The 22765-nt window shown below is 35.4% G+C and overlaps 2 protein-coding genes across 2 annotated transcripts; one reads left to right on the forward strand and one right to left on the reverse strand.

Moving 5' to 3' along the window:
* Nucleotides 1-392: 392 nt before the first annotated feature.
* On the reverse strand, nt 393-7705 carry LOC147074876 (metaxin-2-like). Its single transcript, XM_085942793.1, has 6 exons — nt 7556-7705; nt 5913-6019; nt 5439-5669; nt 4356-4532; nt 3804-3868; nt 393-1192 (listed from the first exon to the last, which is right to left on the reverse strand). Exons 1-6 carry the CDS (start codon nt 7599-7601, stop codon nt 1036-1038), a joined length of 783 nt encoding a protein of 260 aa, XP_085798919.1. The 5' UTR covers nt 7602-7705; the 3' UTR covers nt 393-1035.
* Nucleotides 7706-8111: 406 nt separating this feature from the next.
* Nucleotides 8112-17069, forward strand: LOC147074877 (uncharacterized). The gene is made up of 6 exons (XM_085942792.1): nt 8112-8539; nt 9978-10110; nt 11052-11217; nt 12961-13095; nt 13348-13596; nt 14720-17069. Exons 1-6 carry the CDS (start codon nt 8330-8332, stop codon nt 15153-15155), a joined length of 1329 nt encoding a protein of 442 aa, XP_085798918.1. The 5' UTR covers nt 8112-8329; the 3' UTR covers nt 15156-17069.
* Nucleotides 17070-22765: the final 5696 nt, after the last annotated feature.

Genomic DNA, 22765 nt, shown 5'->3' on the forward strand with positions numbered 1-22765 from the left:
CTTACCCAATAAAATACCGGCGTTTCAAATTCGCTTTGTATTTTTATTGCCTAGGTACTTATTTTTCCTAGTAGCAATTTCTCGAATGCTTGACATTTTCATTGGTGATTTCTCGAGGAATGAGAATTCTCTAAATTTCGGAACATTTATTTCTTGAGATTCGAGATATTTCAATCACAGACTCTAATTATAAGAAGCGGCCCATATACTGGGGTGTGTACAGACAGACATTGGGGGACAAAAATAATCAAAGTTACGAATCTCAACATTAATATTTGAGTTATAAAACTTAACATATAGGTACTTTATTATGATGGTGATCATACAGTATTAAAAATAAGAATTGGCAATTTATGTACTTATTGTAAATATGAATATTTTTTTCTTTTGTGCAATTTAATTTCAATAGCAATAAAATGCATTAATATTAGCAAGCTCAAAAGTGGCATGAATCAATCATTTGAGAAAAACCTTTTCTATTAAAACGAGAGCTAAATTTTGGCTTATTCTTTGACCTCTTAATGGACTTACTACGTGGCAACATGAACACTCTGAACTGGAAAAACTCGAATTTATTATATTTTAGAGTGATATCTTAGACCAAAAATTTGACATGAAAATAATAAAACCTACCAAGTAGTTTCCTACTGACGAGGGGCGTGCGCCCACAGATGCTATAAATACAGAGCATCCCAAGAAATATTCAATAAATTACTATATAATATGTATGTATTAATTATTGTTAGTTAGTTATGTATATTAAAAAATAGTTTCCTTTAATAATACGTGACAGTAATAAGTAGCATTTTCTCAAATGATTCATTCAAATATACTTAAAATAACACAATACTTGGTCAAAAAAATTGTTTATGAGCAATCGTGGATAATATAAAAAAAATTGTCATTTTTGTGTAAACCCGTTTCTTGTAATATAAAATATTCCTGATAAAATAAAATTATCCACGATAGCCATATTGTTAGTATTCATCATCTGTGAAATATTTTTATAGTCTATGGATTGTTTTTGTTTTGAGGTTAGGGCTTCTTCTTGAAGTAATTGTTTTCGATTCTCTGCGCAAGCGCTATGAGTTCCGGATACTGCTGGACGAGCTGCGCCAGCTTTTGACACGGAAGGTTCGTCGTTACTATTCCGAAGATGTGGCCAAACACCAGGGCGTCTAATTCACATGGCCTGGAAATAAATTATCATTGATATAACACAGCAGTTTAATATTATGTATAATTAAATAAAAAAACAGAATAACCTTCCTACTATTTCCAGTTTTAGAAAATCGTTTTTCTTTTTACTAGTTAATTTCTTCATAATTAGATAGGGAGGGCGCACATGGCTCAATTGTTAAAGCACATTGGAGCGAATCCAGTGGATACTGGACACACTGGATACACACTGAGCGTCATATTTTTTTCATAGATTTTCTCTAGTTGGTATGGTACGAGGGTGGGTCAATAATTCCTTAGAAAAAAGCATTAAAACACTTTTTATTTTTGTATTTTTTTTTTATTTCTCAACATAATCTCCTTGGAGCTCAATACACTTGGTTAGACGTTTCTCAATTTTTTTTAAACCGTCAGAAAAATAAGTTTTCGGAAGGTCCTCAAAATAAGCATTTGTCCGATCGATGACTTCTTCATTTGCAAAAAAACCTTGTCCACTTAGCCATTTTTTTAAGTTTGGGAAAAGGAAAAAGTCACTGGAGGCTAAATCTGGCGAATACGGTGGGTGGTCAACCAATTCGAACTTCAATTCTTCAATTTTAGCCATTGATCGTAAACATGTGTGAACACGGGCATTGTTCTGATGAAAGAGGATTTTTTTCCTGTTTAAATGAGGCCATTTTTCTTCAATTTCGTTCTTTAGCTGGTCCAATAAAGATGCATAATAATCCCCTGTTATTGTTTTTCCTTTTTCCAAATAGTCAACGAAAATAATTTCACGTGCATCCCAAAATACAGTAGCCATAACCTTACCAGCTGATTTTACGGTTTTCGCCTTCTTTGGACATGGTTTGCCTTCGCAATCCACTGCTTTGACTGTTCTTTCGTCTCGGGAGTATAGTGGTGTATCCATGTTTCATCTACAGTCACAAAGCGACGAAAAAATTCATCCGGATTGCGTTGCATGAGCGACAACAGGGCTTTAGAGGCCACCACCCTATTGCGTTTATTGTCGACTGTGAGCAAACGCGGCACCCATCTTGCAGAAATATTTTTCATGCCCAATTTGTCATGTAAAATAGAAATGACGCTACCTTTTGAGATCCCTGTAACCTCAATTATCTCACTCAACTTTAATCTTCGGTCACTTAACACCATATCGTGGATTTTATTGATCATTTCTGGTGTAGTCACCTCTACAGGACGTCCTGAGCGTGGTTCATCCTTTGTTGATGTACGACCACGTTTAAATTCATTTAACCAGTTATAAATAGTTGCAAGTGAAGGAACAGATATGCCGTGAACTAAATCCAACTCATTTTTTATTTCCTTTGCTGTTAACCCTTTTATATTAAAATGTTTAATAACAGCTCTAAACTCAATTTTCTCCATTTTCCATTTTTCCATTTTCCACAAGCAAATTTTTTTTTTAAATGTACGAGAAACACACAACAACCCGACCGATCTAATTGAAACTTCGCAGCATACTGAATCGGTAGTGCCGCTGCATGAAAACAAACCGCTTACAGTGCAATTCGCGCCACCTGTCGGCTTTTCTAAGGACTTATTGACCCACCCTCGTATATTATATCTGAGGTGATTTCATTAAAAATTAGAAATTAATATAAATAATTTTGTCCAAAATGACAAAAATTTCTAGTACTTTTTTACATAGTATTAGGTTTTCAAATTTTTCCATAGTATGGACGCACCATGAGGTTTTTCTGGATTGATTGTTGATTATGGTTAGACATTAATATGGCTTCAAAAACTTTAAAGAGGTAAATTCAATAACACTTAGCCAGTGACGTCCCTGGACAAAATGCCGCTCCATTTTTTTTATACAGTACTTTTTGTTTTTATCATCCTTTCATAACTCCAATATTTAAGAAATGTGTAGTATGGATACATTATTAGCAAAATATATATCACTAAAACATACAAAATTAATTTTATAAATATTTTTTCCCCAAAGTGGGTTGACGTTGGTAAAACAGTGGCTTCTTACATGTCATTTTAGCGATACATTGATTAATTAAGGGCGATTCGTGTCACTTTTCTTCACAAAACTTTTGTAATGATATTATTAGCCTGAGATCGCAAAGGTTTAGGCATTAGGAAGTCGATAATCGATATAATGATGGCGTAACTCTTCGATACAGACTAAAATCGTGGACCAGGAGTGGTAGGTGGGAAGCTCTGTAAGAGGGGGTTCATCTTTAGTTTCGGCCAACGCAACTTCCGTGCGCACAGGTAATAAATCAGACTGTAATTATTCGCAAATCTGCACGTGTCATTTCTGGTCACCAAGGACGTCGAAATGTAATGGAAGTAAACTAGATATCGCGAACCCGAATAAAAACGATTACAGTTCTGTTATACCTTTTATGTTAATTAATATATTTTGTTTCCAACCAGTGAGCTGAATTGATTTTTCGTTATTATTAAGTTGAGGTAGGTACCTAACTATTTCTATATATATACCAAATGATTCTCCTCGATTTGCCGCCACCAAGCGATGATCAATCTGCCTACCCCCACGGGACGTCACTGCATTTAGTAGTTTAGTATATTCAATAAAAATAAAATTTTCAATGTCATAGAAATTTGTTATCTTTAGTACTCACTTTTTTCCAAAGAAATAATCCTGATTGCCGAGCCTGATTTTGAGAGCTTGCAAACATCTGTCAACCTATAAAAAAACAAACCGTACTCAGTTTAGTTTGTACCATTGCTAATAATTGTTATTGATTCAAATGTTTCAGAAGAGCGTAGAAAAAAAGTCTATTATATAAACCTACATCTGTGATCCTATTAGGATCGGACATGGTCAACAGAAAAAGAAGGCCAAAAAAAACAAATAAAATCCTTACAATCAAACAACAAAATAATTGTGAGTTTAGTTTTCATTATGGCAGTATTCTCAACAAATAAAAGTTTGTAGAAAAAATGAAAAATAGTCATTCATCTGTCAAATTGCTGATATGCTGCAAGGATTGATTGGCAGAGGCAATTACGCTCCAACAGTGAAGCACGCATGGAATATAAAAACAAGACAGATCTAAGTTGATCATTCTATTGACCAATATTGTTTTGAACACCATTTTCTAAAATCTTAATGGAAATGTTATAAAGTTTTTCATTCTTGAAATAGTATAATAGAAAATAGTAACAATTACCTCTTGCAAGACTTCATCTAGGGTTTTGTAATACCAACCGAAAACCTTTAGTTTTTTGACAACCTGCCGCCGTTTGGATTGCGTCTGCAGGACGTTCAAGGGCCAGGGAAACACGGATCCATAACGTTTGCTCGTCACTTCGTTATAAGTTGACGGTTCTACCCAATATAAGTATAGCTGTAAACAAAAATTACCAACTTTAACTAAACGGATGAATAATCATTAAATCAAATGGGAGAATGGTTGATTATTAAATTTACAATTATCCTTCATTAGAACGCCATATGCTACATTTTGTCGAAACCTCGTGAATGATTGTGATCGGGATGATTTGACTGTCGACCAGCCTTCTCCATGACTTGGCTCCAACCTTCGACATATTGCAACAGACGGTGGTGAAAAGCTTAAGGAATCTGAATACTTACCATGAGATATTCCAATCTGTCATCCTCCTTATGGGCTACATGGTGAATAAACTGGAGAGTGTGACACAGGTAATATTAAAATAAATAATAAATGATTTTTACTATACACTTAAGCAGTGATGCACAACCTATTTAACAGGAGGGCCAATTTATCCATTTTCTAATTTTTCACGGCCAGCAGTGAGTAAGTGTTGAAATATTATATTAAACGAGACATATGTACATTTTATTATTTTAAATTTAGTAGTTAGATATCAGATACTCCAATCACTCTCCACTCTGCATTACGTACATATTTGCACAATAGAACTTAGTATATAGGAAATTAGAATATTGTTTGTATTCAATGAAAAATTAGGTGATGAAATACTTGTTATTTTGGGCCGGAAGAAATGCCATTTTGGGCCGCACTGGAGGGAATCATATGATTTTTTTTATATTGTGACATTTACTGAGATTATAGAAATATTTTAGTGTAGTTGAATTGGTGGTCAATCAGTGCCTATTCTATACTTTGGCAGCATTGAAATATGGCGGCCAGTTTTGACATTTTCTTCACCTTCTCTTTCAAATAATTAGGTTTCTCTGTTTTTCTTAAATCTATTAATATTAGGTTAACTATTAATAGATGATATGAATATAATAAACTATGGCATACCTCAGCATTAAACATAACATTATGTATGGCGCTACTGTAGGCTCGTAGATCTGCTCTCTCGGCAGGTGTCAGGTCTGGAAGTGCCTTTGCCCCTCGGTCACTGCATAGCTGGACCACACCCTCCAGTTCAGCCACCAGAAACTGGCCGCATTTGAGGAACGGTACTCTGCCTGATGGCGACATCCACTCCGCGTTCCACCGCATCTCCACCCAGAAGGGCAGATTGCACATCTTTGAAGAAATGGAAAACATTCACTTTCAATTTATTTTAACCCATTGTTGACATTACGAAGACAGTAAAATAGGCTGATTGGTATGCAATAGTTTGTAGCTAATGAGGTTTTACATCAATGAGGCGCAGATGAGTCCAAGCTGAATGTATGTCTATCGCTTGTAAAGGCTTCTATGAGCACATCGAAATTTTACACACCTCATTGGTAGTAACAGATTGTAATTATAGAAATGTAAAAGTACCTTGAGATATGCTTGAACAGCATGGCAGTTGGCATTGTCTGGCAAAAGGATTTGTTCGATTTCGTATGGCTGGAATAACTGGGCATCCTCGGGCCATGGTTCTTGGGCTGAAGACAATCAAGTGAAACATTAAAATAAAAACAAAGAACCGACCAGAACATGGTAGAAACATAGAATTAGCACCTCTTCCTAAACCCGTACGCAATGTATGTTCTGTCTAGCGCCATGGGACGTCACTGCCCTCGCCATGGCCCCCACAAGGAGGGCTGACGGGGCTCTAGCGGGGCCCCGCGTGTCGCGTCTACCTTATAAGTGAGATAAACACACATCACAAATTTGCTCTAGTGGTAAAAAAGTCGCCTGCCGATCTATTTTACTTTAAGAATATTAATATTTTAAAATATGTGATTCTGTGATGAAAATTTTGATTATTGTTTGTCGATATTCGAAAACTTCAAAACTCAAGTAGATTTATTAAAAAAATCACTGAAAATACACTGAATACCCTTCATTTTAACTGGGACATTATTTGGAAAACGTTTCTGTAGAGCGTCACACTGATTTTAACCCTAGCGATAGGTAGGGGGGGGGGGGGGGGCTGACAAAGATCCTGGCCTGGGGGCCCGCTTCAGGATGTGGGGGCCATGGGCCTCGCATACCTAATGATTTATTCATAAACAATTAATTTTGTTTCATTGCTTGTGAAGGGATAGAAACATTGTGTAGTATACTAAATAATTGTAATGTTTTTAGTGCTTGCCCAGAGTGAATGCACGGGCAGCGGCGCATGAAACTCAAACGTATAACTGTGTGTGAAATGCCCAAAAAAAGACGCTGTCTATGAACATTTCACATACGGTTATAAGTTTAAGTTGTGCACGCCGCTGCCGTCCTGCCGTTTGCTCGACCTCGTGTTCTAGCACTTAAACAACACGACCACTCCAAATCCATATTTTCATTTCTTAATAGCTACTGAGAAATCCGATATCCGATGCAAATTTCAAATCAGTCGAAAATTTAAATAATTTTTACGGTGTGTCAGAAGTTAGCCATATGTGGTCAATGAATTAAATCAAGATGGGTGTAAATAATTGGTACACAACCTATTTGAAAGAAGGGCCATTTATTCATAAAAAATGTGACTTAGGCGCTTTTTTTTGACGGTACCAAGTACTATAACTTGACCAAAGTTATATTGGTAAAAGTATTACATACAAAATGTAACCTTTATTCTGTTAATTTTTTGAAATATTGATGTAAAATAAAATTGGACAGTGGAAAACTTTACGAACATACTGTTGCAACATTACGATTACATAAACAAGTAAATAAATCAATAAGTAATGTCTATTTCGGGTATCTCTTGCAACTGTCATATTTATTACAAAATATTATCATAGGTAACCTTCTAAAATAGCTGCATATAATTAACATAATTTATTACTGGATTAAGTGTAGTCAATTAGCCATCCTTTTCAATAATTTATGAACATGCTACTTCATAATCTTATTACACTGATTGAACAGAAATTCAAACCAAAAAAAATATTTGGACTTTGTAAAAGTATATTTGAGGTTAACATGAATTATTATGTAACTAATGTATTTAAACGTAAAACCGTAGAGCATAAACGCAGATTTACCTCCAATTTCAAACGATGCTACTTCCGCAACAATCGGTGATGGCATTTTATATCGCAGTATAATAAAAAATATTATTTGATAAACAACAATTTACTTTAAATGTCAAATAACCACTTTCTACCATAGACAATAAAAAATTTGGAAGCAGTGATTGTGAAATGTTACACACAACAAAAAGGTGGTATTGAAGTAATAATTGTATGATACAACCACCATAAAAATTTTGTCGAATGCGATGGTCCATTATAGATTCTATTCTAAATAACCGATAATAAAAATTGGAAAACTATCAATATCCCTGCGAAAGTTTTGACAATCCTTAGGTACCAAAGACATGAATCTAATCTCTTTGATAGGTACCCACCTACCTATTTAGGTACCTACCTACATTGCAACTCAATTGGTAAACAGTTGATGCTCCCACTACAAAACTCGGTTCTACGGTTTCAAAAATAATAAAAATGTCTATGATCAATGATTCTCGACAGTCGTCGACAGTTTGCTATATTATCTATGACTGTCAATAGTGTCAATGTCAAAATTTTGATTTTGTCTATGGTCAATGTTATTGTAAAATGGAAATGTAATTTTTGTTGAATCGTTTTTGTTTTCATTTGTTGTAAATAATTATTAATGAAATGTTTTCATATATTGCTATTATAACGTAGCCATCTTCAAAACCATCTTTATTTTTGGATTCTGATAAAAAAAAACTTTCATTCATCATTAAAATAAACAACAAAAAGTTGAAAATATATTTATTAGAAATCGTGATGGAGTATGAAATCAAATTGGAAGATTTTGGCATCAAGGTCGAAGGTCTTACTAAATCCGAGGAGGATTTTCAGTACACATCGGATTTTTGCCAGGCTTGCTTGACCACGCGAAAAAATGGTATCCTAAAAGATATGACCCAAAAGTGCTACTTCGGTGGCGAATACGAAGTCTATTCGGAAATGCTGCATTCTTGTTTTTCTATAAAGGTATAGCTGAATATGATAATTTGACAAATGAGTAGAGTTTAAATGTTCATTTCAAGAGAGTTTCATTGTCGAAATGAAATGAAACTTTTTAACACTCGTTACAGGGAAACCGCCGGTTGAGTGAATCCGGCTGATGTGTAACGACAAAACGTCACTCGTAAAACGCTAACATTTGAAGTTGAATGTGAACAAAATAATGGTAATTTTATAGTACGTACCCCATAATATCGTCATTGTTGTGATTAAGGTGTTTTGAGACCAAAAACCAAACCAAAACCTAACACAACCTAGGTTGTGTTTGTTTTTTGGTCTCAAAAGACCACAATCACAAAAACTATATGGAGTAGGTACTATAAAATTACCAAAATAAAATCTGTGGCCGGACTTGAAACAACCAATATTTTATTTAACAGCCGATAGGGCTGACCATTGGTTCACAGAGAGTACAGCGTGGGTGACAATTTTAGGGAACAATAATCCAAAATTTCCTTTGCTTTCTTGCCCGAGCCAGGCCTTGTTGCTCAACATGGTTATTTAATTTCAACAATAACAAAACAGAAATCGTCAGTTGAAATTTATGTTTTGTTATTTTATCAAAATGAAGAAAACAATTTGTTCATTACTCACTTATTTAAAAAAAGTTTTACTTCTACTATGTGTGTCCTGCATACATGCTCATCAGCAAGATTGAAGTAATTGATAACAAAATCCAATTGGAGATTTTAATCGAATGCGTTTAGAATCAAGTAAACCCTGCGTTGACACAATATGTAAATTCGTATGATGTGATCCGTAATCGTATGTCTAAGCTTCACCCGTTTCTTCTAAATAGGTAAACCAAATTTTTTGCGGCAAGACTTTGTATTAATTAACATAAAATTGATCCAGATCTCAGAGTAATAATATAAAGAGAGTGGCTATTATTCGGCAAAATGAAGCCGTGTTTCTCGCGTATAACGCACAGAACCTCAATTTTATAATTATTAACTTAACTATGAAACGTTATACTTACCAACATGTTTCTTCTCAGTACGGCTACCATATTTAAGCACAACACAGTCAAGTAAACATATTTTCTACGAAATTAACTAATAATAATTACCACTATCTTTATATTTAACACAAAAACAATAAATTTCAGCAACACATGCTCAAAATGAATGTAATCATTCAAATCAATATTTATCGGCGACATTTCCAAAAAATATGTAATTCACCCGTAGATATTCTATCTTACTCTAACGCATCTTGCGGTGATATAAGCATGCAGAATGCTTTCTCATTCGCACTTATGGCTTATTTTTGTTCAGGCCTTGATCAAGAGCATTATTAAATTATATGAAATAATTATTATTGAGTTTTGTTTTATTTAATACTGAATTTTACAGTGGCTGGATAATGTAAAAATAATAATACAATATTATTTTTTTTATTCCAGTTGCAGAACAATGATAGGAAAAATATAGGTAACGTCTGTCTAATATGCAATACTTGTATCGATAGGCTTCGGGATGCAGCAAACTTTAAGAGTCAGGTGGAGAATGCCCAGCAGAAAATCAAACAAAAACTTGGTAAGGTTTAGGTGTACAGATATTGCCAAGATAAATCCTAAAACCTGAATTTATTGTGAACTAGCCTTCATCCTCTGGGTTTGATTCCCGGTGAGGTCACAATATATTTATGTGATTTTAAATTCAAAGCCTGGATGTTTGATTGTTTCACTTCCACTACTATATTAATATTTTACTGCATTACTCTCATTGGGCCCTCATTTCCTATTGCAGTTTTTAAAAGAATAAGCAAGAATAAATTGACAGTCGTGGAATATGTTCGACTTCTACCGGAACTTGAACATTCACATTATAATCAAATGTATCAGTACTATAACTACCTGTGATAGGAGAGTCCACATCAATTATTGTACATAGATATACGTAGTAGCCAAATATACGGAACTAGCATTTAGAATATTTTAACAATAATTATAAAATAACGCAGTCATATATTTAATATATAACGAAACACCAAATCTAAAAAGCCCAAAGAAACAAGATTTTATAATCACCATTATTCAGCTGAATCTTAATTTCTCTACGGAAAATAGTTCAACTTCATCCGGCTCCTCTGAATTATTCCAACAGGTCTATTCCAAAATAACACATTTAACTCTGAAAATTGTGATGGATACTAAGGGACGATGAGGTGCTGGAAATAAAGTTGTAGTTGCTTGAAGGTGTGACTTCGCACAAAATGTGAAACCTGTACCAACATAAAGATTAACCTATTACCATGCTATCAGTTATTTCGGATAACCGCCATGTACCAGAAATATAACATAAAGCTGTTATAGTGTTGTTTAGTTGAAATAGATCAACAATAATCTGATCTGATCAATAGAAGACAATAAACTGAAGATTGTCATAATGGTGTCAGGCGACCGATCCGATAGTGTGTGGCTGTCATTTTATTTGGCTGTAGCTCTATTAACTTTTTTTATTATTTAATTTTTCAGAAATGCTTGCAACACTAGCATCGTCCAAAGTAGACATAAAAGTAAGGAGCAAAGAAGCCTTATCAGCTGATAATAATTGTGACAGTGACAACTCGCCTACCAATGACGACTACTTCATGGACAACATACCATCTATGTCCGACGATACACAAAAAAGTAAAGAAAGGTATTTCATTTTACTTTGGAAGTTTTTTTTACCGTATGTGCTCACGATAGACGAGTAGGTTAGGGTTATCCCTTTGGCTGCTACGATGTTTTTCAAAATCCGGGCGAGGATTGCTACCAATTATTGTCGATAAATGAAAATATTGTATTATTTTTAGACACCTTACCACTCTAATTGATTCTGCGAAATTGGAATATTATGAATATTTTTTTTTTTTTAATATTATTAACCATACCCTTGCTTTTTCGTACAAGGTGGTTGGGTGGGTTATGAGATGTCCAGGGTTCCAGCAGCTAGCTCAGGTGTCCATCGAACCCCGGATTTACAAAAAAAGGATATATTTATGTTTGTTAAATTAAATAAAACCACGAAGTCTTTCTTGTGCGGGTCTTAGTGCTATATATTTAATCTTTAGTTGGACTAGGTTATTTTGTAGTCATTTTTACAGTCTTATATATTTAGTTTTTACAATTAGAGTCGCAGGTCCGTACACATTTTTTAAGGGACGCTTACTGACTTTTTTTTCTTTTGAAATTCCCTGGACCCACGCCGACCAGTAAAAGGGACTCTCGTGATTGGCCAAATTCGATCGGATGATCTTTTTGATTTGGCGAATTACGAGGATCACCTCGACGCAGGCGCGCGGAAATTTTTCCGTTGCGCAATGCGCGGCAAAATTTACTAGATTTGAATACTTATATTTTATATATTATATTTAGTCTTAAAATTATCTCTTTCATCCATCATCATTTATACCTTAAAATCTATCTAGCACCGGACGAAGGCCTTTACTCATAAATAAAATATTAACGTAGTTGAGCAGGGAACCAGATCAGGTGTTTTATTCAATTGTTTATAGAGATCAGGGTTGCGGTTCAGCCCGTTTTTTATTTAATATTTACAGAAACCAACAAAAGCCTGTTGATAACAGGTATGTGTCAGTTAGTTGCATTGATGTGGGGCTACTTAGGTTCCTCCATTTATATCTTTAATTTTCTTTATGGCCAGGATTAAATATTTTGTGTAGTGTTCTTGTGTTGTTCTATTGCTTAGTACTTCGTGAGGCTTTTGGAGGTCAATTTCATGATTATACTGTCTACATCGAGTCCTGAGAGTCCATCGCTCCCTTTCTAGTATCGGAATATTATGAATATTAATAAACATGTATCCTAATTGATTTATCGTTTTGAGTAGATAATTCCATTCAATTGTTAGAAGTAGATGAAGGTGACCCTGGGTATCATATCATGACTGAAAGTGAAATGGCAGATGAAGTTATGATCTTGGAAAATGAGGATGGAAGTGAAGATACCGAGGAAGAAGAAACAGCACGCCCAAAAACAAAGTTATCAGTGATAAGATCGCATCTCGACGGTCTGATAACATTTATTGACTATTCGTCAGATAATGAAATTCAACAATACACGCATTTTCGTAATTTTAGAGAGCTTATAAAAAAACAGCAGACTTCAAAAGTGCAAACAAAATTTGATCCTTTTTTCAAAGCAGGATTACCGAAAGCATGTGCGGCGACATCGAACATCAACTTCACTCCATAACAGGTGTGTCTGAATATATCATCGGAAGATGAATAAACAGAATTTTGTTTGTGTTTATAACGGACTTTCGGCTTTAACGGACACTCCCTCACCCGCATTAGCCCGTTATATCGAGGTCCTACTGTATTAAAATTTTTTTATTTCACAGAGAATTTGGTTATATTTCATTTGTATTTCTTTTCAGTGTTAAAGCAAAAATCTCCAAAGGAAAGAAAAAGAAAGGTGGTTCTAAAGTAAAGAAGAAATCGAATCCTCCTGAGCAACGTTTAGGTTTTAGTGATCTTCCTTACACTTTGGAACTAGACCAATTGGAATGCAGGTATGTTTGAACTGAATCATTGGGTACACATCGAATAGCCCCACGCTATTTGAATCGAACCATGAATCATCATTGCATGCATGTGTTTCGTGTTTATGATTTCTTGATTTTTTTCGATTCTCAAAAATTTTAAAAATTCATGAATATTTTTTTTATGAGAATTCTCAAGAAATATCTTTATACATCTGGCCGAAATTTTGGCATCATAACTTTACAATAGCTGTCTGTTCATGAAAGACTCTTCTTTTGCAGGGAGTGTAATGAAATATTTGAGACGCATCGACTGCTTCGTCTGCATATGCCCACCCATTTCCCCAACTTCACCTGCGAGGTCTGCGGAAGAGTCTTCGCCAGCGCACGACAATGGAACGTCCATAATATAATCCACGCTGATAAAATATTTGATTGTAGGCTGTGTCCGGAAAAGCAGTTTAAAACTCGGGCGAAGCAGTTGCTTCACATGAAATCCAAGCACGGTGGGGAGAAATTCAAAGGCCATAGGTCAGATTTCTTGGATCTTATACTGCTATTTTTTTATTTTATTTTACAATGTTCGATCCTAAGAAGATTATACAGGCCTCCACAGGGTCAAGGATGTAATAACAGATTTATGTTTGATTGGACGTTAGACACTCGCTCAACCAATTAGTGCGTTGAAAAACAATATATTGTGAATTTGCTAGACCCGGGATTCGAACCTGGATTTTGACGCGTGACCGCTTGACCATCGTAGGTGCTATTACGAGAGTAAAACACAGGTAGCAAATTTAAAGAGAAACAAAATACAAAAATATAAATTTAAACAAACAGACAGATATTACAAAGGAATGATAAAATTTGGAGGCAAAAAATATATTAATAATTGCAGTAATCTTAGAAGCATGGTTAAAGTTTGAACTAGAATTGAAATTCAATCGTAACAATATAATATGGCAAACCCAATGTCACCATTCGGAAAGACTCGTGGTGGAAACTATTCAAGTGGGATCGATATTATGGATGAACACTTTGATTTACACCATCCACTGTGCACATTCTAAAGTTAATTAACAGAATTTGAAAAAGGACCCAAATGACGGACCCTCTCTTAGTAGAGACGAGGTGGCATGACAGCAAGTCGCGGTCAAAGCCTTACAAAGGATTACAATGTTATTTACTAGGACTGGACATCATTCCATTCCAGGTTGTATTCATGTCGTCAGTGTTTTGTAAAAAGGGCGAATCAACCATTTTGGCGAAATTGAGATTTAATAATGAAAAAACAATATGTACCTTACTAGCTTTGTTGTGTAAAAATGGCGAATTTGTATCTCCAAAGGAAAGTACTTAAAACCGATAATTGTATGGGCGAATATCCACTTAGTGTTATGGATAAAAAGCGAATGTGATATAATATTAGGCCTTTTAAAATATTATATACACAATAGCATTTTGGTTAATTCACCCTTTTTACAAAACACCGACGATGTGTGTGTCCCTGATTTAATTTATCAAGAATGGGACAATTTGGCGCTGCTACTGTTTGCCAGGACAAATGGACAATTGCCATTTTGATGGTGGTAAAGATAATGATAAGAAGGATAAAAGATGTCATTTGTACATTGTTTTTCTATTTTCTGTTTAGATGTCCTCAGTGTCTGGAGCGATTCACGAGCTACGACCAAAGGCAGAAGCACCTGCGCGAAGTTCACAATGAAGACTTGCCCGAATTCAAATGCAATTTGTGCGATAGAACTTTCAAGACTCCCTTCCTGCGTTCGTCGCACGTTCGCAATGTGCACCTCAACGAGCGAAAGCATGTTTGCCAAATTTGTAACGCCGCATTTTTCGAGAAGGGAATGTTAACCAAGCACATGTCAAAACATACTGGGATCAAAGACTTTACCTGTGAAGTATGCAGCAAGGCATTTCCAAGGAAACACACCCTCTTCAGGCACATGAAGACACACACCGGCGAGAAAGATCATGCGTGTCACATCTGCAATCGAGCGTTTAGGCATAAGCGTACGTTGACGGCACACCTAGCTTCCCATGAGCAAGGCAGTCTCAAAGAATCTTGAATGTCAACCTTGACAGATGGAAATTCTTTTACTCTTGTCAGTTCTGTGTGGAGCCTTTCACAATGACATTGAAGCAAACTTTCTCTAGAAGATGGAGCCTAAATATATGTATGTGAAGCTGAAAAAAGGACTACATACCACATGGAATTATAATTTCGGTCTCTCTTAAATTTGCGTATTGGTAAAAATATTAATTTTTCATCAAGTTGACTCCTAGATCTTTTAAACGATAGGTTATTCTGCTGTCTTCTTTCATTTTTCGTGCAAGTTATGCCGGAAGTTGATATTTTATTTCAAGAACTTCAAAACGTTAGCATAGATAATATTTCAGCAAACTTAGTTATAACACACTTTAAAGCTGAAATAATAGAGAAAATGGATGAATTGGGAGACCTTTACGCTGATTTAACCTGTAAAAGAAATTTTTCCGATAGTGATTTGAAGCGCGTGATGCAAGAAGTATCCAATGTCATTGTTGTGCACGTCAGCGATAGATTTTCGAATGCTGACCATCTTACCGCTGCAAGATTGGTGGATGTGAGAGTTTTCAATAAAATTTCCCGACAAAGACTTTGATATAATGGTTCAATATTATCCATTTCTACTTAAAAATAAATTAAGAACGGAATTACAAATCCTGTATGGACATGATGAACTCAGTAGTGATGTAAAATCCACCGCTTCTCACTTAACGTCATTGGACGAGAATAATGTAAAAGATATTTGCTGAAGTCACCCAACTTTTAGAAATTATTATTACAATCCCAATGACGACTCTGAAAGGTGTTTTTCGACTCTGAAACGTATCAAAACATGTTCAAGAAATACAATCGGTGAGGAATGGCTGAATGCGCTTTCCATGTTATCAATAGAATACGAATTCATCAAGTCCGTTCCTGATTGACAAAGTGATTGACTGGTTCGCCAAACTAAAAAACAGAAAAGTAGAATTTAGCTATAAGCCGGCTCGCACATCACTACTCGCTTTGTGTGCCTGACGGCCATAAATCAAAACTTCTGAGACTGCCGGCGAATGTTGCATGCTACAACCTCGCACATCTGCCTAGCGGCAAACGTCAATCGCAAAAAAGGAGAAGTCTCTCGTCTGCCATTTTTATTGTGTTGATTGTATGAACAAACGTCAAACGCGGTGACCAGCGATGAGCGAGCAATGACAGTGTAGACAGAGACAGAGACAGAAATGGCCGATGGCCGCAGGCTGTGCGCATGCGCGGAATCGACATTTTTCGAGATCGACATGCAGGCTTTGGCCAATGCAACTCGAGGCATGTCGCAGAGTCGCAGTTGCATCGGCCAATCTGCGAAGCTCCATTTGATAACGTTTGTTTCTTGGTTTACGATGACGTCACATCGACGAATTCGTCGTAAACCGCATGCGGCGAGTTCTGATGTGCGAGCCCACTAAGACTCTTTCGGACACAGGAGGCATATGAAGATGAATTAATGATGAATTAATGATGACAAAAGGTATGCTTTCTTTGAATTATTATTTATAGAATCTAACTAAAGCAACAGCCACTATACAAAATAAATGACTTACATGCAAGTATTGTTATAGTTCAAAATAATATTAAAAATATAATACTGATACGTTTTGATTGATATTGTTTTGGTACATATTTATTAGATATTTCACGCCATCTGACCCCACTTACTGAAAGATGCTAGAGCCGCCATTGCATATACCTACCTATACAGAGCGTACAGTAAAATGCAAGTCTTCATCATCTGACATTCCTATTAAACGTGCGGCACACCATTTTTCTGTTTGTTGCTTCGTTGCTTGTTATTAGAGAGTTACTTATAGTTACTTTGTTATATTGTTTGATTTTTATGTTGTCTGTTGTAGGTATCATTGGTTTATTTTTTAAATATAATAAAATTGTATCTACCAAAAAATGTTTTTTATTTAATGAATTAATTTAATTCGTTCTAATTTTTAAATTTTCAATGTGCCTGCAGATAAATAGGCACTGTTATTAATGGGTTTATTAAATTTGTTGGTCAATATTTTTGTTTTACAGTTTCAAGGGTATCCATAAAAAAATACTGATGTGTCCACAATATGTATTATTTCTTGTTAAGAGCATACTTCAGTGAAACAGCAAATAATTTTCAACGATATGTGGGACATAAATTCGCACTCGTTGCCAATCGGAGAGCGATAGTCGAGCACGTCAATTTGTTTTGTGATGGCGTCGGAGGAATATATTCCTAAATCGTGTAAAGATGACTAAAAAACGGTACGCATTTACTCGAAAAAGAAAACATGTCAATGAATATATTATTATTATTACTAATATAACAATAAGCATAACATTAAATGGACGCATGTTGAATTTTTATGACAAACTATGTTTTGTTCGTCACGCGTCGTTTGCACAATCTGCGCGTCGCGTCGTCACGATCTTTTTAGACCATGCCTCAGCTGAAGTATAGCCTTAATATATCAGAGGGGTACTAGAGTTTTTTTATTATAACTGATATTAGGAGAATTTTTGAAACGAACAACAAAGTACCCTGATCAATCAATTGCAAATTTCAGTGGAAAGTTTACCAAACATTTTTTATTACACAATACAATTAAAGGTATAATAATACTCTTAATATATTGTATGTATTAGCATTATTTTATGTGATTATGCAGTGTTCATTTCTATGTTGAAAATGGCTATGATATCATAATGACATATATATCTTAAATCAAAATGGTTCAATTTTGATTTAATTAAAAACATTCGACTAAAGCACTTGCATCACAAAAAATGGAAGAAATCGAAGTGTCTCAGCGATTATATTTTATTTTCTAATCTGCGTAGGAGTGTGCATCGTTCCATCGGTGCTGCGTATAAGTCATACATTGATGGTATCGGGGGGAAGTTAGCGTCAGATCCTAAATCATTTTGGAATTACGTTAGAAGTTTGCGCGACTCTACTGCTCAATTATCATCTATGTCTCTGGAAGGGAGTGTTTTGAGTGGCTCCCAGTCCATTGCTAACGGTTTCGCTCAATATTTTATGTCTGTATATTCTAAAGCTCCTTCGATATTGCCCACACCTCACCCGGATAGTATTTCATCTTCCTGGCCAGTACTAGATATTGGTCTTCTGGATGAGACTGACATGGTGTATGCTTTCTCTCGACTATATCCAAAATCCTCAGTAGGTCCTGATGGTATCCCCCCTTGGATTTTAAAGGGCTGTCATAAGTTGTTAACTGACCCCCTACTATATTTATTTAATCTCAGCCTAAGTACTTCTGTCTTCCCAGATTGTTGGAGCCTAACCCGTATTCGTCCGGTGCACAAAAAAGGCTCGCGCTCTGAAATAATAAATTTTCGCCCGGTGGCTGTTCTATCTGCACCAGCTAAATTATTTGAGTCTATTTTGCATAGGTATATTTATAAACATGTAGACGGTCAACTGACTGACGCTCAGCATGGATTTCGATCAGCTCGATCAACAGTTACAAACCTTATGACGTATACTGAGTACATATCTCATTCGCTGAACGTAAATTGTCAAGTGGACGCAATTTATACAGATATGTCAAAGGCTTTTGATCGGGTAGATCATGATATTCTCATTAACAAATTAAGTGCAGTAGGTGGATCTATAAATTTTATCAACTTTTTCAAATCTTACTTTTCGCATCGCTGTCAATATGTGGAGTATGCAAGGTGTAGATCCGACGTCTTTCAAACTTATTCAGGTGTTCCCCAAGGATCAAATCTTGGTCCAATTATGTTTCTTATATTCATTAATGACATTGTCAATGTTATAAATGGAATCCAGTTTTTACTCTTTGCAGACGATTTAAAATTATATGCGTCAATTCACAGTGAATTAGATTGTCACATATTACAAAATAATCCCAACTCAATTGAAATTTGGGCGAAAAAAAATAAACTCGAATTTAATACTGATAAATGTGTGTGTATTAGCTTTTCGAAATCAAGATCTCCAATTATTTTCAACTATAATATGTTAAATAGATTACTGAAGCGTCAATCAGAAATTAAAGACCTTGGGATATTGTTTGACTCCCGTTTATCATTTCGCTCGCACATCACTTCTACGGCATTGCGTGCGAGCAAGCTTCTAGGATTCGTCATGAGACAAGCCAAGTCATTCAAGAATCCAACTGTTTTACGTACACTCTATGTGTCGTTAGTACGGAATATTCTTGAGTATGGCTCCATCATCTGGAGTCCTTATGAAGTTTCCTATAAGCTTGTTTTAGAGCGTGTTCAGAAAAAATTTCTTCGTCATCTCTATTTTAAAGTTTATAATTATTTTCCTTTTGACACCTTCTCAAACGAGTATTTTCCGACTAACTTTCTTCAAGGCATGCTCGCCTGTCATTCTCTTGAAGCTCGTAGGTCACTTCTGCTCTTAAAGCATTTTTCCCTGCTCTCACGTGGTATCATTTTCAATCCCGATATTCTAGAAAATTTAAATTTTTACACACCCGTCAATTACATGCGTGGTCGCAGCCATGTCCTATTTTGGGTGACAGCTGTTTCCTCATGTCAGGCTCACCAGGCACCAATAGCGAGGGCTGTGCGGTTGGTCAATGCACTCCCTAGAGATGTAGATATTTTTGGCGATCCATTAAATATTCTGTTTTTTAAATTCTATTTTATTGTTTAATTTGTACTTTTTGAATCATTGTTGTTTTTTTTAAATTTTATTTCTTTTGTATAAAACTATTTTTGCTTTCTTTTTTTCCTCCACTTTGTTTTTTTCCGAACTGATTACTTGTAATTTTTATTCTAAATGTCATGTTGTGAACGTCCTGAATTAATAATTTGTTATGTACTCAACGTGTCTTTTTCAAATAAATAAATATTATTTAGGCTATGCACCCATTCTTCATTTCGGCCATTCCGCGTAAAAAACGTGCTTAAAATCCATTATACGTGTGTTTAATAAAATTTTGGCTTATAACTCCTAATGAGAGTTTTTGTTATTTTTTTTAATGACATAAAAGTTCTAGTACAAAATTGTTAATGGTTAATGATTGTTCTTATCTTATCTATGCCTGGAGCGGCCACCATCTTCGATTCAAGACGTCACAGACCACCTGCCCACAATTTCAAGTAAGCCATAATTATTGAGATCTCCCCTGCAACAACACTGTACCTATATCGATTTTGGGCGGTTCTGATTTATGAATGCCACAATGTTGTATATCTCCTTGGGCATCGAATGATGTATTGAACAACCATATACATGAATTAATAACATTATTTAAATCAATTTTTAAGTTACCGTCTTTTTTTCCATAGTAAGAAATGATGTACCTACAAGGTTTTGACCACTGGGGTGATATACCTTGTTATTCCAGGGACATCTTTCTTTTATGTATGTAGACCAATGTTGTGACACAAACAAAAACGCCGACCTTCAGTTGGTGTTTGAAAAAGGGTATAGTTTGACAATATAACTATACAAATCTAGCCTTGTAGTCAATTCTACCGCTAGATACTGGTACGACAACCTCACGACAAAGTAGAAATGAAATTTATGTCCCATAGTTCTTACTGACAAGTCAAAAACAACTTCTCAGTATAAACTATGGATGAAGGAGAAAGAAAGTCGGTCGAAAGACCATGAAGAAGCAGTACGTAAGAATAATCATTTAGTAGTTAAGACAGCGTTCGAAATGGAAAAGTTTACGAACCGGAGCGCTCGACAGTTTTCTGAAGATATTTACATATTTATCGAATTTTATGCGTATTGCATAAAAATAAGTGTGTTATATTTTCTATTGTATGGATTATCTAGCTCAGACGGTCAGATTATTCTTTCCACGAGATGGAGCGATAGTCTTACCGATTTCACGAACAGGAACGGCGCTCCGGTCCATTTCGAGCCCTGAGTTAAGTATAAATATGTTAATGTTAACAATATTAATAAATGTAAAATTATCGATTCAGAAATCGAGAGTTGTTGTATCAAATCAAATTTATTTTACATATAATGAACATAACAAATTATAAATTCAAAGTGTTCACGACATGAGATAAAATAGGTGTAAATAGTTTTAAAAAAATAAAAATACAGAGAAGTGTGAGTTAATAATACAATAAGAAATAAAATAACAATACAAAATAATAAAATAAAAGTAGATGGAAGCACACAGAGTGAACTTTGATAGACCCTATCTTAAAAACTTATAAAACAACGTCCACCTAAATTCACCCTCACGTAAGTGGAATACATCAATATCCGAAGCGATTTCATTAAACATGGTTATCATCCTCCCAATTGGCATTACCAGTGGCAGGTTTGTTCTGCACCTTGGGAGAGTAAACAACTGATGCTCCCTATTTCTAAGATAGTTATCAGGGACACACAGGTCAACACTGCCCAGAATGGCAGAGTTCTCATTTATACCTCGTATAAGTCGAAAAAATACGTAGCTAAATAAAGATTTCTTCTAAATTGCAGACTGCAGTATGTAAGCATGCCTAAGAGAAAGTCAGTTGGATAAAGCCACGGATAGTATCCATACAACCTAAAGTAAAGGAGTCTCAAGAATTTCTTCTGAACCCTCTCCACCATAAGGCCATACTTCAACTAATGCGGTGCCCAAACAATAGACCCACTCTCAAGTCTGCTTCGAATTAAATACAAGTTTTAATACCGTAACGTCTGAAAAGACCCGGGAAGTCCGCATGACGAAGCCCAACATTTTAAGCGCCTTGTTACAAATGGTAACTATATGGCTAACAAATGTCAGTTTACTCTCAAACGTAATGCCAAGGTCCCTTATAGATAATATTCGTGACAGAAGTCTGCCATGCATCGAGTATTGGAAAAAAAACACTTTTGAGGCCCTGGTAAACGATAAAAGATTACATTTATCAATATTGAGTTCTAGTTTGTTACGCCTGCCCCAATTTAATATATTATCTATATCAAGTTGGAGCTGACGACAATCGTCCAAGGTGACAACTTCCAAAAAGAGTTTCAAGTCATCAGTGAACAACAAAAACATAGCATTTTTTATTATCAATGCTATGTCATTTATAAAAATCGTGAACAGCAACGGCCCTAAGTTTGAGCCCTGGGGGACACCAGAAAATGTGTAAAAGGTCTGTGACTGATAAAAGCCGTACGATACGTATTTTTGACGGTTCCTATGCACAAATTCTAAGAGGGGGTGACATCTTGTGCACAGGCATTCTAGAATAATGGTCGCCACTCCCTTAACGGCGTACAAATACTTACTGCGATAGCTTGTTGGAGAGGTAAAAACTTTCCCTTCCATTTAGATATATAAAAATATACAAACTCGACCGTTTCAAAATAGTCACCCTAACTGCGTAGCCACGATGTTTGTTCCGAGAGCTATCAAAATAACATTGAGATACACGCGGTTTTGTGAAAATAATATAAAATAAATTCGGTTCGATCATAGCTGAAGTTAATCCCATAAGAAAGGTGTCGTAGGCAAAAGATATACACAAGTTTATCTTTTGTGCGAAAATGACAGATTTGCTGTCCCTTACGGACTATTTCTTACTGGACCTTAACCAAGAAGGTATAAAAAACGCTAAGGCAATAGCAGCTCGCAGAGC

This window comes from Rhyacophila brunnea, unplaced genomic scaffold (genome assembly GCF_057557595.1).
Source record: "Rhyacophila brunnea isolate RB1 unplaced genomic scaffold, BYU_Rbru_1.0 scaffold_15, whole genome shotgun sequence".
Lineage (NCBI taxonomy): Eukaryota > Metazoa > Arthropoda > Insecta > Trichoptera > Rhyacophilidae > Rhyacophila > Rhyacophila brunnea.

Coding starts and splice junctions, on each gene's coding strand:
- LOC147074876 (XM_085942793.1), bottom strand. CDS start 7,601: ATGCCATCACCGATTGTTGCGGAAGTAGCATCGTTTGAAATTGGAG. Junction 6,020..7,555: donor AGCATCGTTTGAAATTGGAG/GTAAATCTGCGT, acceptor GATTGTCTTCAG/CCCAAGAACCATGGCCCGAG. Junction 1,193..3,803: donor GATTATTTCTTTGGAAAAAA/GTGAGTACTAAA, acceptor ATTTATTTCCAG/GCCATGTGAATTAGACGCCC.
- LOC147074877 (XM_085942792.1), top strand. CDS start 8,330: ATGGAGTATGAAATCAAATTGGAAGATTTTGGCATCAAGGTCGAAGGT. Junction 8,540..9,977: donor ATTCTTGTTTTTCTATAAAG/GTATAGCTGAAT, acceptor TTTTTATTCCAG/TTGCAGAACAATGATAGGAA. Junction 11,218..12,960: donor ACACAAAAAAGTAAAGAAAG/GTATTTCATTTT, acceptor ATTTCTTTTCAG/TGTTAAAGCAAAAATCTCCA.